This window comes from Atta colombica, unplaced genomic scaffold (assembly GCF_001594045.1).
Source record: "Atta colombica isolate Treedump-2 unplaced genomic scaffold, Acol1.0 scaffold222, whole genome shotgun sequence".
Taxonomy (NCBI): Eukaryota; Metazoa; Arthropoda; class Insecta; order Hymenoptera; family Formicidae; genus Atta; species Atta colombica.
This window is the reverse complement of record NW_017259319.1, coordinates 337807-364325: the sequence shown is the minus strand read 5'-3', so window position 1 is coordinate 364325 and position 26519 is coordinate 337807. Positions and strand designations below refer to the sequence as shown.

At 33.4% G+C, this 26519-nt stretch overlaps 1 protein-coding gene across 1 annotated transcript in view; it reads left to right on the top strand.

Moving 5' to 3' along the window:
* LOC108687962 (neuronal acetylcholine receptor subunit alpha-7) overlaps positions 1–26519 on the top strand; it is a 252606-nt gene that overhangs the window by 102796 nt on the left and 123291 nt on the right. Inside the window, exon 4 of the mRNA XM_018194009.1 lies at positions 16577–16686. Coding sequence (XP_018049498.1) covers positions 16577–16686 — 110 coding nt within the window. The remainder of the gene's footprint in view (positions 1–16576; positions 16687–26519) is intronic.

Here is a 26519-nt window from a genome sequence, read left to right as displayed (position 1 = left end):
TATATATATATATATATATGTGCGTATCGCGTATTATGTATACATCCTGAATATCAGATGATGATCGAATTAGTTATATGTATTCTGAAAGTATGGAAGTGTATAAAAAAAATTGATGTTAAAAAAAGATAAAAACTTTCGTTATCATTTGATACAAATTATAATCTTAATAATGATGTTTTGATATAACGTAATGCTCTTTTAAAAATAATTTATTTTCCTGAAAGCAATACGATTTACTAAATGAGCATAAAGCTGTACGGAAAAGATGAACGAAATTAATGAAGATTTTTGTTGATAAAATATATCTTATTCCTTCATGTGATGTTTGAATCCTTTCTTTTGATATTGATGGTAAACTCAATACTTGAAAATCGGAATATCAAACCAGTGTTTCTTAAATTACAGGATAATGAAAATTAAAGGTTTTTTTACAAGCTAAGTTTTGGTTCTTTTAATAAGTGAGAAAATTAATGAGTTAATTAAAAAAATCTTCAGACAATTTTAAGTGAATTTTATCATATCGTAACAGAATCTTAATTTCGTAATTTCACTAAAATATTCATCACTGAAAATTAAGAAAAAATAAGAAGGATCTCTTACAAAATATTTAATAAAAAAACATTAACTTAAAATTTATTAATGAAGTAACAGAAATTTGCACTGTAAAAAAGAAATTTTTTAAATACTCTATAATATTATACTCTTAGCAAGCACTTTTACAAGATCACATATGAACTGAAGAATACATCCAATTTTATGAAATCATTAGGTGAACTCGCAGCAGGCAACTACTGTCTGCGACAGAGAGACTTTTACCGCCTTTATTTCTACGCGAGAGACTTTCGTCGAATTCGCTTCGCGAATAATTCCGTCATTTTTCCATATGGATGAATCTCATTGTGTGATTGTCACCGTAGATTATCAGAGACACATGTACCCTGACGAGGCATGTCACTCTCTACGACAGAGGAAGACTCGAGATATCTCTAAAATTGTGGAATTTCACTTTGAATTTGCCAACTTTGCTAGTCGGAAGCGACTCGATGATTTAACGGCATTAATTAAAAGCGAAGAGAATGATCATTTAAAATGATTAAAATTGAAGAGTTGAACATTTTTCCGATGCTTTAAACAGTCGTCGAATAATCAATGTAGAATTGCTAGTGTCGCTACATATATTATACATATATAACATGTTTTTTAGTTCTAAATTTTTCGGTGTTAATTTGAATTTTAATTTGAAGTTACTATATAGTTCAGTATATAATTTAAGTATTGAAATAAAGCTTTTCACGTTATATCTAAACGCGTCAGAGCGAATATAAATATAAATGATTGCTGTACTCGTAAATAATTATTTACATTAATAAAATTCATTTCTCATGAATATACATATACATACATTTCCCTTTTTGTAATTAAATTTTATATTAAAATCTACAACGAGATATGGTACTTAGTAGGATGAAATATGGCACTTTCAACGAAATAGCTTTTGTGATCCATTTCGCGAAAGGTTAAAAGCGGCCGCGTGCCATGTAAAAAATTTGGGATGCGTCAGGGCTTGCGCGTGATGTTTGTCCTATGGAATTGAAAGTATTATTATACTTCAGAAAACGTGACGGCAAAGGCGAAAGATAGATTTGCGAAAGATTCACGTACGATCCATAAGAATACCGTAGGACGGAGGGGATGTCCGAGAAACAAACAGACGATACGTATAATGACATTTTCAACAAAGAATTTGACCTCGACTCCGTTCGCATAAAAATCCGAGTTTCCTTTGTCAGAAACAGGAAAAGACGCCAGTGCTCGATATTCCCAAGAAGTTCGACGTGAAAGCTACCATATGCAGTGAAATCTCCTCCATATCTTATACGCATTCAATGGTGAAGGTTCTACTTTTGTAGATTAATGCTTTGCACATAAATGTTCTGTGCATGTATTATATTACGCGATCCGAAAGTTCTCTCGCATACCTAGCGATGACTCTCTGAGATAGTTACACTTCGATGTATTATATTATAGAAGTGTGAGGCGCGCACGATTGCACTCCGGTGAAAACAAGAATGTAACGCACGAGTGAACGAGCTTGCACTTCCGACCATTTCGTTTGTTTTCGTTATTCTTATTGTATATCTATGCTTTCTTCTCAGTGGCACATAAACGTAATACGTAGACTACTACATATTCCCTGATTTTAGCTTCGGTGTTCTGTTAGAAAGAATTGAATATATCAGCATGTCTTTTCAAATTGATATTTTAAAGAAAGAGAATATGTTTCAAGCTATCTCTTTCACCAATAGTAGCAACTTCATAGAAATGCGCAGTCTATTCTTATTATGTATGACCGACAAAAATCACAGTTTAAACATTCACATTTATGTCACGATTATTTGCGATTGGGAGATTGGCTGTCGTGATTGGTGAGTTATACGACAATTAATTATATATTTATATTTAAATGTGAGGATAAATAAAAATATCATAGTAAAGCGGGACAGAGGTATTCGAAAGGCAAATCCTAATAATTTTCTCCGAGAGACAAAAAACTTGTAGTGCATAATTAATTTCAGAAATTGTTTCTGGAACTAATCAATTGTGGAAAATGTGGATTTATGTGGAAAGGATAATCGTTGCTTGGAACGTAATTAATTCAGTGATTTGATAGAGATCAATCTTAATTTGTTAATATTAAGCATTATTAATATAAATTGGTTAAGGAAAGTATAGATATTAAAAATAGTTAAATGCTATTTATTCGTATAATATATATAAATAAGAATATATTATGAATATTCCTAATGCTTATTTATTCTGTATGAATAAATTGTATTTAACTATTTTTAATATTTATATTTTCTCGTTTTTCTTACCAATTTATACTATTAATGCTTTGCATATAATGAGCTAAATTTCTACATGTTTTTTTAGTGTTACTAAATGTTACTACTCAACATGATGAAATAAAATGTAAATGTATATATAATTTTTGTCGCGAGGGATTTAATTGGCTTTTTACAGACGTTTGTAATTTCAAAAAATCTTATTTAAATTTGTTCACATTTTATATTCTTGTAAATGGATTTCTTAGCAATACAGCGATTATCGTTTTCATTTTACGACAGTTTGAAATTCGCACATTTGTTCTAAAATAACGAGCTCGATTAAATGAATTCATCCGCGAAACTCGAAATTAAACCGTCCGCTCCCGGAAATGCAATTTATAGAGGAATTAATTATTTGCCTATGTGGATAAATAAACGGCACTGTGAACGCCTTAAGACATACGCTAATTAAGTAAAAACATTTACGTAGTAAATAACTATAGCGTTGATTCGGGCGTGTTCAAATGCAATTCGAATAGTCTCGATGGAGAAGCATTTAACGGGGTAGATTTTATGCGATTCCGTATTACTCTATAAAGGCGAAAGTGTAGTCGGTGACTACACTCTCATGCTGGAGGGTCAACGTAAAGACGCCAATTATCACGCCATTGTCGTCCACGGAAATCCTTCGTTAGACCAGAGCTCGAGACCGATAGCTCTGAAAAGCTTAGACGCAAACTCTCTCTGATTCTCTTCGTATTCTCTCGTCTTTCGTCGGTGCATTCGCAATTTCGTCGGTATTCAAATAAGCAGTTATTTCGCAGTATATAATTGAAGTTACAATGTCGTCGTCTCTCTCTCTCTCTCTCTCTCTCTCTCTCTCTCTCTCTCTGAGTGAATTATTTAACTATTTAATATTATATTGAAGGTATTAACTTCTCTTTACTTCTCTTCTTCCTCTCATTCCTTTGCATTTCGTACTAGATTCATATTTATCACTCGTTTTGTTTCCTCGTTATTCTAATAATAATAACGAAAAACAAAATACTTTTTTATTTGATTTATTCGCTACATAAATTGCGAACGATTATATGTTTTAGTTTATTTTGCGTTTACATTTTGATTTTATATTATGTGATGATAATTTATATTTGTATTCATATTAGCTATAATATAGGATATATAATGTAAGATCGAGAAATAAGATCTATTTCAGTTTAATGTTTCGCCAGAGATTCCTCCACTATCTCTAATTTCGCACATCCAAAATTTCGTAGAAACGCCCCGCAGCTGTCCGCGCAGCGTCCCGAATGCCTCACAGATCCTGTTAGCGTTTCGCAAGCAATTATCCTTAATTACTGTGTGCATCCAAAATTTTGTTGAACTGTAGCAGCGCTTTCCTGTAGACCGTCCTGCAGGGCTACTCAACCGGCAATGTCACAATTTCAACAGTAATTATTCCTAATTCACGCTCACAAAGTTTTAATAAAGGACGTACGGGTTCTAGAACGTGGTTTTAGGCATAACCGTAATTGCGGTATTATAGCCTTTTTCACGTGAAACGTATTTTGTGTTTCGTATGAAGTATCGAGTTTGATTGAACCGCGTCTTCTCTGCGTAAATTTGTGATGTTTGTCCCAGTGATTCATTGTCGCAAAAATTAACAGTCGCAGTGAAGTGGATTCGAGCGAAACCCAATTATGATTGTGAAACACTCGCTCACACGCCTGGGACATTGTTATGTCGTAAGCAATTATATCCGCTACCTTTGTTACACGATTGCGCTATACTTGAGTTGGTGACCAGAAATACCTCTCAAATTTCACCGGACAATATACTCGTGGCGAGATAATTCATAGAATCATGCGCATAAAGCAATCCATCGATAATTCATTCACATTGATGCGTATTATGCAACCATGCTGAAAGCCAACTCCAATGAAATGGAAATCTATCTTCCCACTTTGTGTGCAATATCAGTTGCATTTTCGATTTAACTGAAATATTTTCAATTTAACTGAAATGTTTAAATGAAATACTTAACTGTAAAATTTAAATCGAAATATTGTGTGCAAAATTAAGCTAGATTTTTATGCAAAGATTTATATTAAAATTTTTATGCATATCACTCAAAAAAGAAGTGTTTAATTTTATGTATATTAAATTCAAATACATATTTTACTTATTGAAAATATTCAAAATTAAAACATCTTTAAGCGTTTAAAAAATGAAGATCAATTTTATTTATAATTATGTGGAACTTACAACTTGTAATTAATGCATAATTTACAAATTTTTGCTCTAAGTAAAACAAACTTGATTGCTTCACCGCCTCGTTCAGATGAAGAGAGGCGACACAAAGGAGAATGAATGCTAAGTCCTTTATCTATAGATCATCGCATACACTCATGTTCGTATACGTACGCTGCGGTCAGTTAACTGTTATCATTAGGAGGAGTTACGGTGGCGTGAGCGGTTGCGGATAGAAGCATCAACGCTCAATGAACTTGGATGGATGATGGCTTTAACTGAACATTTTCAAAGGAGATACGACCTCTGTACAATGCACCGCGAAAGAAAAATCGCGATTGAAATGTGCAAGATCGCACTATAAATCGAGATCCTCAATTGTTGAAATGTGAGAGCTGGAAAAGAGATATTACTGTTTTCATCTAGAAACTGTAATGCCATCGATGTAACGGAATATGGTGTCAAAGGCTACTGCGAATGCACTTGTGTTAATATCTGCACGGAGTTATGCTGACTAATGGCGATAAGGTATCACATTGCGTTAAAAGTTCCGGACTGTCTATCTGTAACATTGTTGCTATTACGAATTCTCTTAAATGTTAACAATTTTATGATACCGGATAGGATAATAAGTCGCTCTAATTACAAGAGAAAAGTCAAATGTCATTTCATGCGATACATGATTGAATCTACGCACGTAATGTGCGTGTATCTTACAGTGGAATCTGACTTTTTTTGTTACTGATTTCTTTACTTTTAAATCTATAATGTCAAATTTAATCTAATGTGAGTCGCCACTGCTTCTTCTAAATATATCGTTATTTTTTATTAAAACGATAATTAAATTTGACACTATAGATTTAACAGTGTACAATTTCTAAAACCTTGTTCTCCTACTTTTATACTTGTTTATTTTAAAGATAAAAAAATTGAGAGAAATAAGGTTATGTAACTTAAAATTATGTAAAATTATGAAAAACATTTATTACAAACGATTTTTCACAATGTAGTTTAAGAAGATATTTGGATTCACGCTGGCCCCGCGTACGTGAACTACGTTTAGGGTTAATAATGATTACAAAAGTAACATAATATTTAAAGATTAGCGTTTAATTGATTTTGGTTATATTAACCAAACATTTTTTATCGAATTGATATCACCAAAGCTTTAATAACTATCATTTAGGCATGATTATTATTGCCAAACTTTTTTCAGTATTTAATAAGCGCGAAAGCACTCTCTACCATTTTCTGCGGTATTAGTCCGCATGTCATGGGTACTTAGAGAAGATTAGATCGCAGATAGTCTAATTAACTAGTAAATATCAATACGCAGCAATTAATGCTTATTGGACTTACGATGCGAGAGCTTCTAGCTAATAACGTTGTGGCAAGTTCGGGAAGGTAAGCTTGATTAATAATCGCGGGCGCTCGTGCAACCATGTTCGTAAATCTCGCGCACGACCTATACGGAAGGTAGTATGGTCACGATGTACGGCCGATCTTTTATCAAATTTAATTTCGTTTCACGTCGCGTACAATGTGCACGGTCAAATTTAGCTGCAATAAATGCCGCGGAGTAATTTTGTTGTTCAATCTTGCTGAATTGTACGTCGTCAACGAAAGCATCTATCATGGTTTTATCTTTTTGTCTTCTAAAAAGGATCTTCAAAGTCAAAGAAACTTCGAATCCATCTTTTGCAAGGATCAGTTGGTCTGATCCTCTCGTAAATTCTGAACGAAAGCGGAAAAGCTCACGTACGCAAAATAAATGAGACAAGATACCGATGCTTATCAAAATGAGTAGGACTATCAACTTCTTGTCCTGTCTGGACATGAAGCTTTTCACAAAGTAGACATTCGCCGGTCACTATAATCTCTGCATTTATACGCAGGTATAAAACGTTGCGAGTTGGGGATTTGAAAATGCAGCTTATGTGCTTCCTCGCGTTTCTCATCACACCAAAATGTGAAATAGATAATACATAAGATACATACAAGATGAAGAAAATCTCTTGAATAAAAGAACAAAGTACATGATCGATAAAAAAACGAGATCTAGAAAATTTGGAATTTATGTGTGCACTACATGTGCACGTTTACGATATTGTAAGGTACTGTGTAACGTACAACGTGCATACCTGTCGGCAATTTATCGAATCTGGGCACGCATGCATCTTTAACGGAAAACTCGGAGGTACGGAGGCGTTTGTTTAATCTGAATTGTTAATCAAATAAACACGTTCCGTTGATCGGGTAACAAATTGTCAACGGTCAACCATGTCGACATGACTGATTGCAAGCAGCGCGCTAATTAATGTCCGTTTATTTCTAAGCGCGCTCTGCGACTGCTCATTTCGCGGTGAAAATTTGCTTACAACGAGCTTTTAAATGACATTAATGTTAATCGATGCAAATGCTTATATAAAATTGTTTTTCCGCAAAACAGATTATCTACCTGTAGAATGCCGTTCCGCGTGTATTCTCTAACTAGTTTCCTCTCTCCTTCACCCCTTTCTCTCCTTCCCTCCCTATTGTCGTACTTTCTCGAAAATTGAATTAATTGTCGCCTGTCGCAAGTCTCTCACATACGCACGTTCGACGAAAATTTCGTTAAGTCGAACTCGGCGAAAACCAGATGTAATTTAACAATGTCTGTTGTATTTAACATAGAGAGATTTACAGCTTACACTTAAAGTTTGAAAAGCATTATCCAAAAAGTCACTGGCTAAGCTGACTATGTGTACCTCCGGTATTCAATTACTCGCAGTTCCCGTAGGGCTAATGGCATAAGTAGCTGGAGAAGGTTTCACAAACGGGTCCTCGGAGCATGTAAAAGCGTGACGAGAATAATCCAGACTCGAGGAGAACAGCTGACGCGCTACATTTCGCGAGCGCGTTTCTGAGCGCGGTTTCTGAAATTCGCGATTAACGTGATGCCATCTCACTAACAATAAGACGAATCTCTCTCTATCGCAGTTTCTATCACCTGTATCTATTATACTTTTAGCCAGCCATATTTTAATTATTAGGAATAAATAAATAAGGATGGCGGCTTGCAGTCTACAATGAAAGGGAAACATTCTGCTACGGACAAAGTCTCGCGCACTTGTTATTCCTGGTATATGAAACGAAATCTTCATTGAAAAATGAATAGTTATATAAAATATGAATTTCCTCGAGTTATGTAAAATATGGAAAATCGCGATGCACAGCTTTTCCCCCTCCCCCTTCCTTCCCCTTTCTTTCTTCTTTTCTCTTGAAGATTCCATTTGGTAAAATTAACAATTCAGACGAATACATGATTCCAAAGTCGTCGTAATCGATCCAAAGTCAACCCACGCAAGTTAACTCCGCTTCTGGGCTAAATCTCCTTCACCGCATAATCCGATAACTCTAATTATCCTAACGAGATCAATAATTTCTCTCTCGTACCATTCCTCGTTACGCTATGATATAAACGACCAATGAAATTTCCGCTTATCATCATGTGCCTCAACTATTTGACAAAAACATAATAGTAACTTTACGATTACAATTACAGAGTTTCTTGTAATGTCAGCCTGTACATCGCGTAAGTGAAGTTTGCAAAAATACTTTACACAGTTCGTTTTTCTCTTCAATCTAACAAATGTTCTGATGTTATATTCTTTTTTATTAAGCTCTTTCTTTTTTATTAAGCTATTTCATCTTCATAGGCAAACCTTTAACTCGGTAGAATTACGTCAAATATTTTTTGTCTTTTAGACATTTATGACTTTACATCACGCTAGATACAGCGTTATATTTCATCCGTGGATATGACTACGTCATATCCGTCATAACATAAATCTATATGACACTCCAAACAGATGGAAATCATTTTTATATTTTGTTCTGCATATTCTTGTAAAAACTTACGACTTCGAAATCATCTCAAACTTGTGAATCAGTAAAATAGCAAGGAATATATCTTACCATGCGCTGTGTAAAGATAGCCACATAATTAGGTCTGGTATTGCAGTCGATAGATAAATATTTATCCAGTAAACGCACACGCACAACAGATTAATCAATACAATGTATCCGAAATGCAAAGTAAAAAATGTACAGAGAGTAAAATAGCAGGGGATGAAATGATCAACCGTATAAAACTGCGTATAAAACTTACATTGCTCCAAGAGAGAAAATATTGCTCGTAAAATTATAAATTACTCGTTGATAATTTGTTGCACAAAGGGTTGATGGAATTGAACGAAGCGAAAGCTCTTATGTTGCTCGCTGTAATTAATTCGCGCAATTTGAACTGACTATTGTAAATCACGGTACTGAACCACGAATGTACATACGCCAAATGTACGCCGCGGTAATTTACTATCTCAGCTCGTAGACGAATCCGATCCTCGGAATCATCGTGCCGGTCAACGCGGTGTTACGACCACGCTGGGTTTCGGCTGCGGTTTCGGAAGATCGCCATATATAGCTCTCCGACCTTAACCTGAGGCACGCATTGCATTAATGCGCGCGCGAGGAGGGCGGTAGAATGCATACGCCTACCCATTGTGGCCATCCGAGGATGGATAGCATGTGTGCGTAGCTGCCCGCACGTACTATTCTAGTCGTGGGAGGAACGCCTCCGTAATTCACGATTTCTTAACCTGCTGATTAACGATTCTAGCACACTGTGCAATCTGCGCTCTTCCTTCCTTAAAACGAAATAAAAAAGGTACTCCCTCGAGGATTCTCTCGCTAATCAGAGAACGGAATGTTTTATGTAAAACTTCCTTCGACATTATTTGTACGTTCGCAATATGAACAACGAAGAATTATGTTCGACCCAATCGATTTTTGTTTCACAACAACAATATATATTTTTCATGCGAAGACGGACTGAACATTATGTTTTCTATAATTCTTTTTATATTATATTTATATAGGCCAGTAAGCAAGAATATTATAGGTCAGCATTTTGAAGTATTGATTTCACAAAATATTAATTTATTAAGTTTTTATATAATATTTTATATAATATTTTATTGAAATATTAATAATAATATATTCCCGAATATTTAAAAATGTTTTTATAATATAATCTTCAAATATTTTACAAATATAATATAGAATGTTCAAAGCACATCAGTGAGACGTAATATTGAATCTTGAATGTTTTTTTAATGTTAAATCTGTGTTAATTTTTCTATTTTGATTGTTAATGTTGCTGCAACGTTGTAGCAACATTGAGCAATCTAAATAAACAAAGAACAGTACGCAATGCCGCCTTTAAATGGATGCGGAGGAATAATATTTCTCGTAATATAAAAAATTACATGGAAATAAAAAGCAAAGTATTATGAGAGCAAAGTATTTTCGTGTAAGACATGATTTCTAGAAGGAAACCTAAAATCATCAAGATGAAAGTATATAAATATATTTTACAAGTTTTATTTAGTTTTGTAAAAAACTTAATTTAGAAACTTAATATTCTTAGATTTTATATTATATAATGAATTAATTTTATTAATTCATTTAATTCGTTTAATTGCAATGTCCACAAAATGTTACTTTAACGAATTACTTAAATGTTTCTGAGATATCTTTTCATTATTTTGCAATTTACAATTTAACGTTTCTGAAATGTTGATTTAATATTATCGCAACATCAAAATTTTTAAATTAGTGTGAAAATTTATTTATAATGATATAACATTATAACATTAAATATAATAAACTTAAATATAATATTGAAAACGCCACGTTAAATATCAATTTGTGATAATATCATAATCATATGAATATTGTTGTAATAACATACATAATATGTCGTAATGATTTTTTGTTTACTGTACCATTCTCTTGTAACAATACTTGTACAATGCAAAAATTATGTAAGAAATTACAATACTGTAACGCTACTGTTCGATTACCTACTGGCTACAAAAGTTTGATTCGCGCACACGATGAAAGTTTTTCCGCATACATAAGAACAAAGTCTATTGGCTTTCTAAAAGTTTTTAATCTGTCAATATACGGATTTATTTTGCTTTCAATCACAGCGAAGTTTTCATAAATTTATAAAATAGTTATCTGTTTTGTTAATAATTATATTTTCCATATTTATTTTCATATTTGTAGCTATTTATAGTTTTACATGGCTCTGTATTTTATCAGTATATTTTCAGGTAGTTTTTATCTCTTAATATCGGCCCTATTATTTTTACGATATTATTATGATTCTAAAAAAGTTTTATAGCTACACGGTATAAAATGTCTTATCTACGTGGCATAATCGATGTGGATTCTATATCGGCGTTTATTATGTTGAGATCATTTATTTAATCTGAACTAACTTTAATAGCAGTTAGCCTCCGATACGGTTTCAAAGTTTTGTTATATTTGATGAGGAAAGTAACTTGCAGTATCATCATGTTTTCCTTTTTAATCGCCGGAGTTTCGATCATTTCCTCGCGGATCATTTCACTTATAAACTTTAGGCAAGAAATACAAATTGCATTTCTTTTAGCACAAAAGAATAAACTAGTTTACATAAGCTGTATAATGAGAATATATTTATATTTAGAGATACAATTTTTTTTCATACATCTTACACGATTTTTATTAGCAGCTATCTGCGTTAGTAGCTCTCGTGGCCGATGACCCCATTTTTTTTCTTCTGCATCACTCTCATGTTCGCTTTGACGTGGAAAGGGTTCGATTATAGCATTAAGGTAGTAGCTTAACGCCCCGGATGGCGGAAAACACGAGAGTTATGGCTCGTTAAGTATTGCAGTACCTACTACACAAGGGAATACACGCGAAGTTAAGTAATAGTGTACTCGTCGTACACTAACTAGCTGTATGAAACAATACGATGTATTTTTTAGAGATTTTCCGGCCAACTTGGAAACTATATATTACTACGTTGTGTGTAACATTATTTATATGACAGTATTTATCTTGATGCGATGTTAAATAAGTAAATAAGTATAAAATTCGCTACCATTTAGAAAATCAAGATATTGCTCGTCCGTCGAAGCATATTAATTAATAAAAAGTAAATGTTTGAAATCTTCCGTTGTAAAGTTAAACATACCACATTGGACTCAACCATCGACATTTATTACGCAAACTTAATGTTAAAGTACAAATCATATTAATTGAATACTCAATCAATGTTATTCTACTGTTCAGCTATTACACGATACTAATAATGGCAAATGCTAGTACATTTTAGACATAACGATTCGCTTTAATTTTTTTACTATTCTGTATCCAATATACTGAATTTATAATGATATTTAGAACATCCGTGAAATTATCGAAAATACAATTTTCATTTATTATTAAAAATGTATTATTAAAAATGTTAGCTGCATTCGATTTCGCAATAAAATAGGTACACTGCGTTATAGATATTTTTAAATACTAAAATATTAATATACATATGAGAAACAATTTTTGGGTTAGAAATAGCGTAGTGTTCAATAATGAAAAATTTATATAAGCTACTCTAGGTTGTTTAAAAAAGAGTTTTTTTCATCGTCAGTTTATATACTGGAAAAACCTAAACATTCAAAGTGCATTGTCTTTTAACTAAAGATAAACAAAATGCATTTGTTTAACACTTTTAGTAATTATATTATTAATTGTATTTAAATTGTTTAGTAATTCTGTTTAACAAATCACTAATTGACATGTTTTTTTTTGTAAAATACGCAGTTTTCATATGACTTTCTTTTCGTTTTTTGAAAATTATAAATTTTGGACAAAACGCATTTTGAAAGTCTACTCTTTATATATACGAGAATTATATCGAAAGTAATAAACATTTTTTATACATTAGAATTTTTATTATTAAAAAATCAAATGAATTGAAACTGTTCAAGGGCGATCGCTAATATCATAGATTGTGTCAATATGATCCTCAATTGAACGTAACAAGAAAACGTTGATAAAATAATTAAGGCAAAAGAAATTGTAAACGAAAATTGCAATAATATGGAGACAATCCACAAATGTATCATTATCTAATGTATCGTTATCTAAACTATCTTTGGATAGCTAAAACGGAGTTCTACTATAAAGGAATATTCAAAATTTCTAGAATGACGGAAAAATATATACAAAAAAATTGAGATTACATAGAAAGGTAACCAAAAGTTTATAAAAATTAAAAATACACTTCATTTTCAAATAACAAAAAATCAGGGATGAGAAAAAGTGACGCCGTTAATTTTGCTATCAGTTTTTGTAATAACGATTTAGTTGTACAAATGTAAAAAGAGTAAAAAAATAAAGAAAAAGTAACTCGTCATTTATAACATATTGGCGCGTTTACATGCTATTTTAACTTGTCGCAAGTAATAAGTTATTTTTTTCAATAAATAATACGAAATGGTGACAAATTGCTTTTGACTTTCTCAACCTCAGCTTTCAGTTAGTTATTGTTATCACCGTAAAAAAATTGCGTTTTTACTGAATCGATATTATAAAAGAAATAACAAAAATAAATGGCATTACTTATTTCTCATTTTTACAAAAAAATTTAATTTATAAAAAAATTGTTACTTCTTACTTTCAAGTTAGTTTATAGTTTTTGTATGATTCGTATTATTTTACAATATTGTTATTAAATTACAAACGATTAAAAAATTCGTAGTAAAAAATAGCGATGTGAACTTTACTCCACGCGATATTTCTATAATTTATTATAGAATTTATTATTACTTATAATTTCTCTGCATTGGCATTAAATTAACATCAACATAATTGATTTAACACCATAGATTTTAAAATCATACTCATGATATTAAATCCATACCATGATGGTATCGATATAAATACCACAGGTTTTAAATTCACATCGTGTTGGTATTAATTTAATTATGACATAATATTTAATATTGATATTAATTTAACACCAACATGGTGAGTATATAGACACCGCATGGATGTTAAATTCACACACCGACATTTTTTAAAATGTATAATTTCTGCTCTTTTCTCTTCCATTCTCACATACACACACACACACGCGCGCGCGCGCGCGTGCGTGCGTGCACAATTCACATGTATAATATCAAGATCTCAACTCTTGACACAATTTGACAAAAGTTGGCACAGTACAATGCAGCGGATATAAAATACACCGGCGACAGTCGGTCGTTTGACAAGACGAACCGTTACATTCTTTGAGAAATGTCGTCGTCGGGGATGGTCTTCATTATGCCTCGCTTCCGTAAGTCGCAACATGAAGATTCCGAGTCATGTGAGTCGTAAAAAAATGACGGTTATCACACGGAAATGGAAAATTGTGAAAATCTCGGCATATTGTGGAAAACGACTGCCTTTACTGTGCAAGCCCAATGAATTTCTCGTTTGTGCAATTCAGCCGAGTAATCTAATGAGCAAACGCCGCGAACTTGGCGCGCGGACCGGAAATTGAAATATACATTATGAAACGTGCCATTGGTGCGGTGTTTCCTATGCAAGCCGCGTGTCGCCGTCGCCGCCGTCGCCATAGTCGGCATCATCGTCGCGATCGCGAAACCAGGTCGCGCGTGTCGCGCGCGCCTTATCCCCGAATTCACAAGCATCGCACTGGAGAAATTGCAGTTTTCTGATTCGCGGCCGTTCCGCGGTCTGTAACGATGAATATTTAGCGACTAGTACGTGACTCCGTTGACTATCCGGGTTGAGCTGAAGGATCGTTTTCAAAAGGAATCTTTCTCAGACGAACATAACTCGCGAAATAGGGAAAATATAATTTATTGAGTTTGCCAGATGTATATCCTTTAGATGTCTTTCTCCGCATTACCCGCAATACTATTTCTCTCATAATAATTTTTCGCATAAATCCCGCGCACCCTTTATACAGAGGTAATAGCAGCGACGTTGGATTAAAAACGCTCACGGATTTATCATATGGCGCGCGATATAAATGAAATATAGAGTTACACTCTGGTATACCGCGATAAATATGATAATTCTAATTTAAATTACTCGTTTCTATGTGATATCCGCAAAGTATCCTGAGTGTAGTTATTGTTGTTACTTTTGTCTGTTTATAATTATTCCGCGTGGCACATTGTATTCATGCGTAATTTCTTCGCGGTTACAATTTCCGCAAAATTATCGAGTCTCATATCGTTGGAGAATAATTCCTCATACTAATCATACATATAAGATATGAGAGTCTTCGCGATAAACTTTGTCATCAAAATTGAACGTAGCTCTTAGCTTAAACTATAACACCATTTCCTGCTGAGAGCTTTAGGATGACAAACCGTCGCAAATTGACGATTCAGAACAGTTTCGTTTATTTATGAGTACTCTGATTGATAAATATGACTGTAAAATTCATGTTTGACTCTCTCTCTCTCTCTCTCTCTCTCTCTCTCTTTCTCTCTCTCTCTCTCTCTCTCTCTCTCTCTCTTTCTTTCTCCGATCTCTTTTGCTTAACTTAGCCGATCAAACTTCATCAGTGGATAGAATTTACGCGCATAATTAATCTTTTATACAACAGGGATTAATTAACTCGTGCAAATTTATTCGCAGCCAAAGGTTCTGTACATCGGTCGCTATTATCATAGATACTGAGAATGAATGATGCGCAGTTCGGAAAACGCCATTATTACTTGAAATTTTATTGAAATTATGTGTAACATCAAGTGTACGACAAAATTACATTTTAGTAAAAATTCTATAGTTAAACAATTTCGAAAATCAAAGGATATGAAATAAAAATTTTTTCTCTATAAATAAACCGATTCCATTTTATTATTAATTTATTCTTTTCGGAGAATATATTTATTTTTCATATGCATTCTGTACTGTATGCTTCTATAATATAAAATTAAATTAAACAATTTTCAACCGAAAAGGAATTTTCTGAATCAAATTTCAAATTTAAACATAGATTATTATTATTCACTACAATAGTTGTTTTACGTGCCAAGTTCGATCGCCACAATAATATAAACATCAAAGCGAATATCAAGTGCCTACCGATTTTATAATTATATTACTCGTATAAAAAGACGAAAATTGAAAATTATATGAACATTTATTTCTCATAATGGGGATTGGTCAAAACTATTGAAAGAATCATTGCGTTATTAAACGAGAAAATTGTACTCGTAATTAAATCTGAATTAATAGCACCTCAGATTATCCATTTCATATTATTATATGTATTGCAACAATTTTCGTATTTATCGTCTAAATATAAGTACTCATGATATAAAGTATCCATTATACAATGATTTGTCTGTCTCTACGTTTTCTATATAAAGAATAATTATACGATAAAAATCTTAATTTAGATGATCCATTGAAACTCAGATGGATATTCATTCTGTCAGTAATGCTTTCATATATTTCTACAGAAAAGTAAAAGAATATTCGAATTATTAGGAAAAATGAATTATAATGGAATTATTTCGCTATGTTCAAAGAATGTTTGAAATGTTATTTCATATCTTTTAATTTATAATTTTTTCATTTCTGTGTTTGCGCAGGAGTGGACGGACTATAATCTCCAGTGGAACGAGTCCGAATATGGCGGAGTGAAGGACCTTCGAATTACACCGAATAAGCTTTGGAAACCGGATATCCTCATGTACAACAGGTAATCTGGCCTCGTTACATCTGCGTAGAAACTCTCATTTTGTATTGACAAACCAGTAGCTTCGATTAATAAATTTGTTAGGAACATTTCAGTCTCAAGCGCGAAAGGAGGGTTGGCCAGTCCCTCCCATAATAGAATTCTTAATTGAAATGGTCGGACAAAAAGCCGCGTACTAACTACGCTCATAATCATCGTGTTAATAAAGTGTGCCCAGTAAAAATATACGTCTGTTCCACAGTCTGTTCTGATTTCAAAATTTCGCGCTCTAAAACTCGGAAAGTATTTTAATATTTAAAACGATCTAATTGCGTGAAGATATTTAAACCAAGATAATTTTGAATTGATAATAACAGCGTAAAAAGAGAGAAAGAGAGCAAAGTCTAATTCTTCTCATGTTATAATACTCGGAGAATAACGGCAACCGAAACTGTTGACGCGAAAATAAATATACGATAAGTTTACGTTATATCAAATTTTTATTCCTCTACACAATATTAAGTAATTCACCGTGATTTAGTTGCAATTGCTACGTATCGATGAGGCTAACCCACGGGATTTCTGTTAGCTCGGTCGCGATTCTAGGCTGTCAATATTTCAAGAGTTACCGTTACGCGAAATCGTCGAAAAACCGACAACCATACAAACAATTTTATATCAACTCGTAGGATCCACATGACAATCGCAAAAGTACAATCGCAATCGTGAAATAAACTGGTGCGACTTTATTATCGTAAAAATAAAACTGCACGAACTATATTTGCCTCGAGTAAGCAGCCCACGTTGAATTTCTTCAATGGATTTTAAACAGCTGCCACTTGTCCGGAAGGCACACCCCCTCTGCAGTCTTACGAGAGAGAATTAAGATTTTTAAGAATGTCTTTTTCAGAAAAGCTGCGACGGCTAAGAAATAGCGCGGCAGTAGCGCCACTGCAGCAAAAGTTTTTTCATTAACTTTAAGTTCGCTCCCTTGGAGACACTCCATACGGAGCGTAAATTATTTTCGATGTATACCTCGTACTCTTTTCACGTGCCGTTACAGTATTGCGAATGTAGTATTAAAAAAAAAAAGAAAAAATCGAAGGGTACGTAACTTTTATCCTAGTGTTGCTTCGCATCTATCTTATTCGAAAGTATTATAAATATTATACATATATATATATTTCTTTTATATATTAAAATTCCCTGAAGTGCATGCATTTACTTGAATCCTAGTAAGAGTCGAGTATATATTATATATTTATATACTCTTGTACTATGTATATCTTTACATTTTTCATTTGTAAATATTGTATCCACGTAATTATTGACCCTGATCGTAGAAATTTTTCTTATATGACGGATCGACTCGCTTCTCGCTTCGTATCACTCTCTATACAATTTATATTTCGTCGCAAATAATAATAAATGTACGAAGTCGCGAAGCGAATCGAGCCAAACTTTCGAACGCAGTTATTACGCAGATTTTAATTGAAAGGCTAGAGTATATAACGAATTGCATAAGTATCAGTCATTTTCATTTATCGAAAAATTCTTAAGTCATCCACGTCGTACGTACGTTTCGCGAGGAAAAGCAGAGATTTGCAAGGAAAATTATTTGGACAATCACTATTTTATGATTGAAATGGCTCGAAGAACGAACGTGACGTTGAGAAAAAAATATCAAATCAAGAATCTCCGACTTAAAACAATCTCTTCTTTTTTTAGAAATACAATACGCCGTGGCTGACTTATAGTCTCAGCCATTCTCTCTATCATAGTCTCTAGAATAATTAGTCTTAGGTATTTATAGGCTACTAGTTATATATAATACAATTTCCAGGCTGCTGTACGTGAACGCATTTATGCGATTCACGTTCGGCGAACCGCAAAATTAATACTTCCGTCGCCCGCTGCCAGCCGATTCGCGTGATAACAAAGCGGACAATGTTGCTCGCGTGATCGGCCCGCTTCATCATGTCCGTTCTCGTGCCTCGCACTAATGCAATGTGGCTGATGCATAATATTACACGTTTTTGATCGCCTGACGCGGAGTAATCAGATGGAACGGAATGCGATTTTGTTACAAATATCAGGAGAGAACATTGATAATCGGGTGAAAAACTGGTTTCCTGTAAATTTCGATATTTTTTTTTTTTTTTATATCGACAGTAACACAACCACTGTGCACTAACTAATCCTGTCGTGATTGAAAACGGAATAGCGAATAAATTCGGGCGGTTTAATTATAAAAGCGGCGGATGAAATAACAGCGTTTCGATTTGGAGGTTGAACCAGATTCTCCCTTCCCTCCTTCACGTACGTTACACGCTCCGATTATTTTCGATCGGTTCGTGGATATTCGTCGTTCGATCAGGCGTAAATTAGATATTCGTCACCAACTGTCGATGACTATTGGCTTGGACCGAATTAACAATCAAATATGATTAGGATCGTGATCCATATCGGGAATGAAATTTCGAGCCAAATGGTGCTCATAATGAAACATTTTTTTTTCTTACAAAATTTTAGGTTAAGTGTAATCGAGAACTGCGTTTGATCTGGTGTATCAATCGTTTCCAAATACATTATACATTATAATCATAAACGAAACGCTTGTGTCATATTGTTAATCGCTCCTGATAAAAATAATTATCAGAAATAGAAAAGCGTGAAGAGACAATTTCTTTTAAAAAGTGCAAATAGATAATAGAACTATAGTGTTAAAGATATAAAGAAATTTATATGAAGTTATCAAGATTATTTAACAGAGGAAGAGTAATTTTTAATATTTGCGCAAAAATATTATTAAACAAAATTAAATGTATAAGTACCTGAATGGGAGTCAGAAAATTAAAAATTAATTAAATAAGTAATAAAAAGAGTAAAAGAATAAAAAGAGAGAAATTAATCAGAAAGAAATTAACGATGTTAATGCAAATTAAAATAATTACAAATATTGTCTATACGTTTCGGTTTATATTAAATCATCTTTTCAATGAACATTTTCAAAAACTGATTTACAAAAACGTATGTATGAAGTTACTAGTCAAGCGCTACATAATAATATCGTTCAATAGAGAATATTTTTATACATTTCGTTTAATTCATAAAAGATTTGTAATTACTTCTGGTGTAAAATCAAAAATAGTCATAATAATTCGAATATAAATAAAATTAGTTTCAACCAGGCTAATTTGTAATAAATTGGAAAAATAGATGTGAAGAGCAGTGATGCATAAAGCAGTGAATCAAATGATCTATTTAACCGTGATAAATAGGAAAAGGAAAAGACAAAGCCGTCATAGAGACGAGAAAGACAATATGTAGACCGATTCGGAAGTGCAATGAGAAAAGTGAAAGACACTAAGTGGAAAGAGGAGGAAATGGTCAGCCAGACAGGCCGAATCCACCTCCGACCGCAACTAACAACTATCCAAGTTAGCTAGCCGAGGTCAGAGTGAGAGAAATTTCTCGCTGAGAACTGCCGGCGCTCTGGTAAAGTGTGCGGGATCACTTCAATTAATTAAAGTCTCGTCTCGAGGAAACTTTGCCTTTGTGGGTATCGTGGGAGCGTACAATGACTCGGGACTACCGGATGACTTGACCCGTGACCGACGTGCAAACTGAAAATTAATTTTTCAAGAACACATTAGCTCAGTACGATCTTTTCTTTTTTGGTAATGATTTAGACATAAAAAATACGAATTTTTAATTTCTGATACGTAGCGAATACGAATAGAGGGTTCCAAAGTATAAGTGATGGCTTGTTAACCAAAAGTGAGATCGATTAGAGATCGATAGAAACACTGATGACTGGACAAGTTAAGCTTGGATTTCGATGGGTCTCTTCAGTGAGTCATTTTCAATTTGCTGCTTGTCCCTCTGCAAATACCGAGATCAATTTATAATGGGCGCTCATTGTTTCATCGATTCGCCATAACTATACTGTCCCGATGCAATTGCATTTATTCGTAATCATTCGTGTCATGTTTCGTACGTATATAAATGTGCGTTCACAGGGGCATTCATAAGAGGAAAGATATTTAATCCTAGAATGCTACTGACATTGAGTGATACAGTTGTTGTTGCTATATTGATAGATAAATTTTGCTGGGGAAATAGGCTACTTTTAATTAATATAATTTTTACACAGATTTTCATACATTTCACACTTTTAATAACAAAATATTTATAAGGCTTTTATTTTGGGGATTGGGAAAGTTAAAGTAACTATAAAAGTAACTATAATTGTAAAAGTAACTATAATTACAGTTTTTCTATATAATATAACTATAAATACAGTTTTTCTTCTTAAAAAATAATTAGTTACTGTCACAAATTATCGTCATAATTTTATAAGAATTTAAAATGTAGTTAATCGTTACTTTTTAGTCATTTTTCTGTTAATTTATTGTAATTTTTTGCATTGCTATTTTAAATACAAAAATTTTATACATTTCTAACATTACTGATTTATCTTAATTATTATACTAAACATTCACATATTAAAAGACTTCTAGTTTTATTCTTAATGCAGACATTTGCAGATATGATTTTATTAGGGATAAAGATGTATTCTAATCACAACAAATAATAATCACTGATCAATCCATATTAAAGAAAAAGTTTAAAATATATAAAGTAATCATAAAACTCTAATTATTAAATTAGTTATCAAAAAATAACTAATAATAAATTTGATAGCATACTCAGTGCGCTTTGACGCACATTAAAGCTATCATATACAAATTGACATAAAGATATGTGTTTAATATAAATGTAGATGTTGGTTAAACGTAAAATCCTCAACACACTTTATTGTACTATTAGATAAAATATTGTATTTTATAATTCAAAATATTTCATTTCACTTTTACATTCCGATTTAATCAATCGGCTTTAATGTGCATCAATGCACACTAATGTCAACCAAATTTGCCATAAATTTAGTTATTGTTGTAGATAGAAAGAAGGAACAAAGTTAAGTTACAGTCTGAAAAAAGCAACTTTAACTGTAACTTTGTTACAAATAATGAATTACTTCCCAACTCTGACTTTTATAAATACAGATATTTGATTTATTAACTTCAGCAGGAAAGAAAATAAGTATACTATCAAATTCAATCTTGAATGAAATGAAGCTAATGGAATACGTAGTCAAATGTCTTCTGTAACTTAAACATGCTGTATTGGAACAATATGCGATATACGATATAAGACATACGACATGCATATATTATATCTATTATATATTATAAGACAATTTTACTGCACACTAAAACAATAAGACATTTATCGTTTGACATAATCTTTGTGCATATACTTATCTGTATGAAATTCCTTTGTAACGGATTTCCACCGTATGGCCCGTAATATCACTCTTGCTGTAATCTTTTAATGTATAATTCCATAAACATGAATGTTTTTCAACTGCTTTCATAAATTTAATTAAAAAACACTAAGTCTTCCTTTTTATTTGCACTACGGGCAAAAGTATGATTCTGAGAATTACTCCGGCTAACTACAAAGATTGTTACGTGATTGTTGGCACCTTTCTTTAAATCCTCTAATTATGGAACTCATACGATATTAAATCTCATGAAACATTATTTATATCTTAAAATACGAATGTCGTAAGACAGTTGCAGTCGCGTTAGTGTGCGGATATTTAATATAAACAATGCATTTCATACCACTCCAAGCGATATATTTTATGAGAGATTTGTCGCATGTCGCATATCTTATGTCACATGTCGCTCTGGTGCGCGACCCGCCTTATTAATAAAATATATAATAACAAAATTGCTTGAAATCACTTATCACATCTCTGTTATAACATTAACCATCAGGGGGTCTAAATTGATATAACATACTGAAATTTTAAAAGTTTGTTCTCGCTTGTCCTAATTTTTAACATGGCAGATTGGACCTCCTAATAATCATTAAAGATATAGATTAGCGCTCAATGATCTGACTCTCACTTTTACATAAAATTTACGTACGAACATAATTAATACACATTGGAATGTTGCTATACTTTTAGAAAATGAAGAGAATGCGCACACACATTTATACATTAATATAATGTTGATTATAATATAATTATATAACCTATAACTAGTTTGCAAATAACAAAGATTGATAATATAATTTAAATATCAAAGTAAACATCAAATAATCCATGGCTAGTATAATTTTTTATTGTATATATGCTTCCCGCCGTACACACATGTGCATATAAAACGTTGGGATTTCCATCATGGCAGACCGCAAATATTTCTTCAACCCCATTCGAAGCGACCAAGACACATAAATCATCGCCAGAAATTACACCGTCGATTCTCCGATAAGTATATCGTAGGCCGCTAAATCATTTAACTTATGTGCTTCCATTATCGAGTAAAAAAATTTATGAGGGCCTCGGCGAAGAGAACGGTTTATCGAGGCAGCTGCGAAATCTATCTGATGTCTCGTGGTTCCGATAGCATTCCACGCCTATTCCAAAAACAATCGCGCTTCAATCGACGAAATAACTCGCCGATTCGATGATGCTTGATTTACGTGTTCACTACCGTGCATCGACTTTACGTGCTCCTGGTTGAAGCTCACGCTTGCTGTCGCGTCTACTGAATCGGAACTACCGTCACGTTCTCCATTGTTAAGAGCGAAATGTACAAACTCCAACCTCGCTGTTCTTAATCCTATGGACGACCCAGTTTCAACAATACAATGTTTTTTCTTTCCATTTAAAAACTGCGTTTTATGAAAGCACTGTTGATGTTTACTTGTTTTTACTTGTTTAAATTTATACAGAATTTTAATTATAGATTAAAACATTTATATCGTACACGATAAAATAATTCTTACGAAAGGAGAATATTTTCAATAGGTTGTTTTACCGAGACAAGTGTTAACATTATTTTCAAAATTTTAATGCCACTTTTGTCACTTTATCGAGATGAGGAATGAAGATTCTTTGCCATCGCAGCTACGTGAACAGGGATAACAGGAGCAGGTTATTTCACACTATGTACTTATATTATATACAGAACGAGTCCTGTGGGCGTTGGATTTTGAAAATATCGACCTTGTTATAGAAGGTAGAGTGTAAATAAGATAACGATAGAGGGTCCACTGTGTGCTTCCATTTTGTAACCGGCTCCGGGGAACGGTTATTCGCTGGTCCCTTCGAGGGAAAAGGCGCTTCCTACGGAAGTGTAAAGCGAATCCCGAGTATCCCGCTCGAAGGTGCTTTCGGACATTACCGTCAAATTTAAGCCGCCGTTAACCCGCGGGATTCGGTGTGTGTGTGTGTGTGTGTGTGTGTGTGTGTGTGTGTGTGTGTGTGTGTGTGTGTGTGTGTGTGTGTGTGTGTGCGCGGCTCGCAAAATCCGTTTCGTCTGAACACCTTCACGGCCATGAGAGCACTCGTTCACCTCGAATTGAACAGCACATCGGCCGAGCTACTCCTGAAAAATTTATGAAGCGGCCGCGGTAATGTCTTACTTCGTTCGCGGCCGAAACGCGCATTCTTGCGCCCCCGATGTACTTCGGAGAATTGAAATAATCCTGTACATTTTGTTTTACTTCGAGGTGATTTTCTTTACTCACACAGAGTCTATTTTATCTTACACTGTTATCTCAAAGATTTATTTTATTTATTTCACTGTCACCAGATTGTGTTACATGTGTCAAAGTGTTAATTTTAATAAATATATACTCATTAGTCAATATATACATTTATGTATAGTAAATATATACATTGACTACAACAGATTACAGGAAATGTATACATTTACTGAGTTAATACTTTAATTGTGACATACAACTAATAGATAAAAGAAAAATATGAGATTGTCCGAGGATTATTAAGATCAAGAGACACGGTAGTGACTCGTCCCATGTCTTTACGCGAGTCAGCGAGTTGCGAGCATCCGAAATTATCGGTTTTTAATAAAGGCTGAACCGATCCAGTTCGCAATATCAGCTCAATCGACAGCTTGGGTCCGAATTATATAATAAGCGTTTATTTTATCTCTACGTCCTACGAACGGAGATGTGATGTGAAATCCGAAATATCAAAATTATATGTATGATATATCATCGCCTTTTCATATTTTCGACGGTAAGATGGCACTCGTATATTGCTCTCATTTAAAAAATTTATTTATCTTATAGTTTATTAGCACTGTATTATATGTTGACATTTCACTCTATAATTATTTTAATACTTTAATAAGTTACTTTTAAATTAAAAGTGTATAAAAATATAAAACGGACCACTTGACCGTTTGACGTGAACGTCATTGCGTATGTACATTGGAAAGAGAGAAGGAAAAAGGGGGGAAGAGAGAGAGAGAGAGAGAGAGAGAGAGAGAGAGAGAGAGAGAGAGAGAGAGAGAGAAAGGATGGACGAAGGATGGATGACAATACCACGTTGTCGTTGGAAATCAATGATATTGGGCAACAACGATGACGATATCGGACGACGTCGAGCGACGGTAAAGACTCCGGGCAACGATGACGAGGCCGAGCGACGACAACGACGACGACGACGCCGGGCGACGACGATGCCGGGCGACAACAATGACGATGACGACGTCGGGTGACGATGACGACGACGCAGGGCGACGACAATGTCAGACGATGATAACGACGACGACGCCGGGTGACAATGTCGAGCGACGACGTTAGATGATGACGACGATGCCGAGCCACGACGAGAAAATTTTATTAAAATAGTAAAATTTTTTTATGTAAAAAACTTGCCGCTGCTAGATCTCAAAATATAATAAGTTTGATGCTTACCTTATTATATTTCGAGATCTAGCAGCGCCAAGTTTTTTTACATAAAAAACTTTGTTATTTTAATAAAATTTTTCATTTTGTGATACTTTGTCTTTAATTTTTTGAGATTAAATGTTGTATTCCATTGCAAATATAAAATTCTTGAATAAAAAGATAAAGGTACGTATTTTTATATAAAGGTACTTTTTCTCGTTAATTAAATGTTATATATGTTGCAATAAAATATATGTTTTTTTTGCAACTGGCGCAATTTAAAGATTTTATTTCATTTTTTTTAAATACATACATACGTACTATTAAGGGGTAATTTATAATAAAAAATTAACAATATTACCACTTGAATTATATTATTTATGTGACGATTTTTTTTTTAGTTTATGTAACAGTTTTGTAGGTTTATGGTAGGTACACATACACTTGGCATCTTTTTTTTATCTTTTTTTAAAAAGATAATTATTCTACCTTGAAAATCTGTTTAAAATTGAACACGGATTGCTCTTGAGAAATCTTTATATATAGATTACGGACTTGTTTATATACTCATAGAAATTCAGGATGTCGTTCGAATTTGATGGTTGTCAGAAATCTTGCAAAATAAGTTTTAAAATTTGCGCGAAGTGACATAACGTAGAATAAGATAATCTGAGAAATGCGAATACGTTCGATCATATTACTGGTACATTTCGGTGTGAATTTGACAATGGAAAATGACGCGAATCAATAGAGGCAAGTCACAATGCGGCTATCCATTCCATTGTCGACGCGGCTGTACGAGTCATATATACGAATATTTTGCGAACCACAGCGGAAACATGAGTCGCCGCAGAATTCGATCGAACACAGCGAAATATATTCACGGAATTCACTGGTTGATCTATTCACAGATCCAATCCAACTGGGCTCTCTTTCTCTCTCTTTTTCCCCCGTTTACATAAGTGTTAAATTTATAACATTCCTTCTCTCGTACATATTGGGCGGAAACGAGGAAACGCTACTTTGATCCACTGTGATTTTCGCGGCTGTCTAAGAGAGAGAAACAGAAAGAG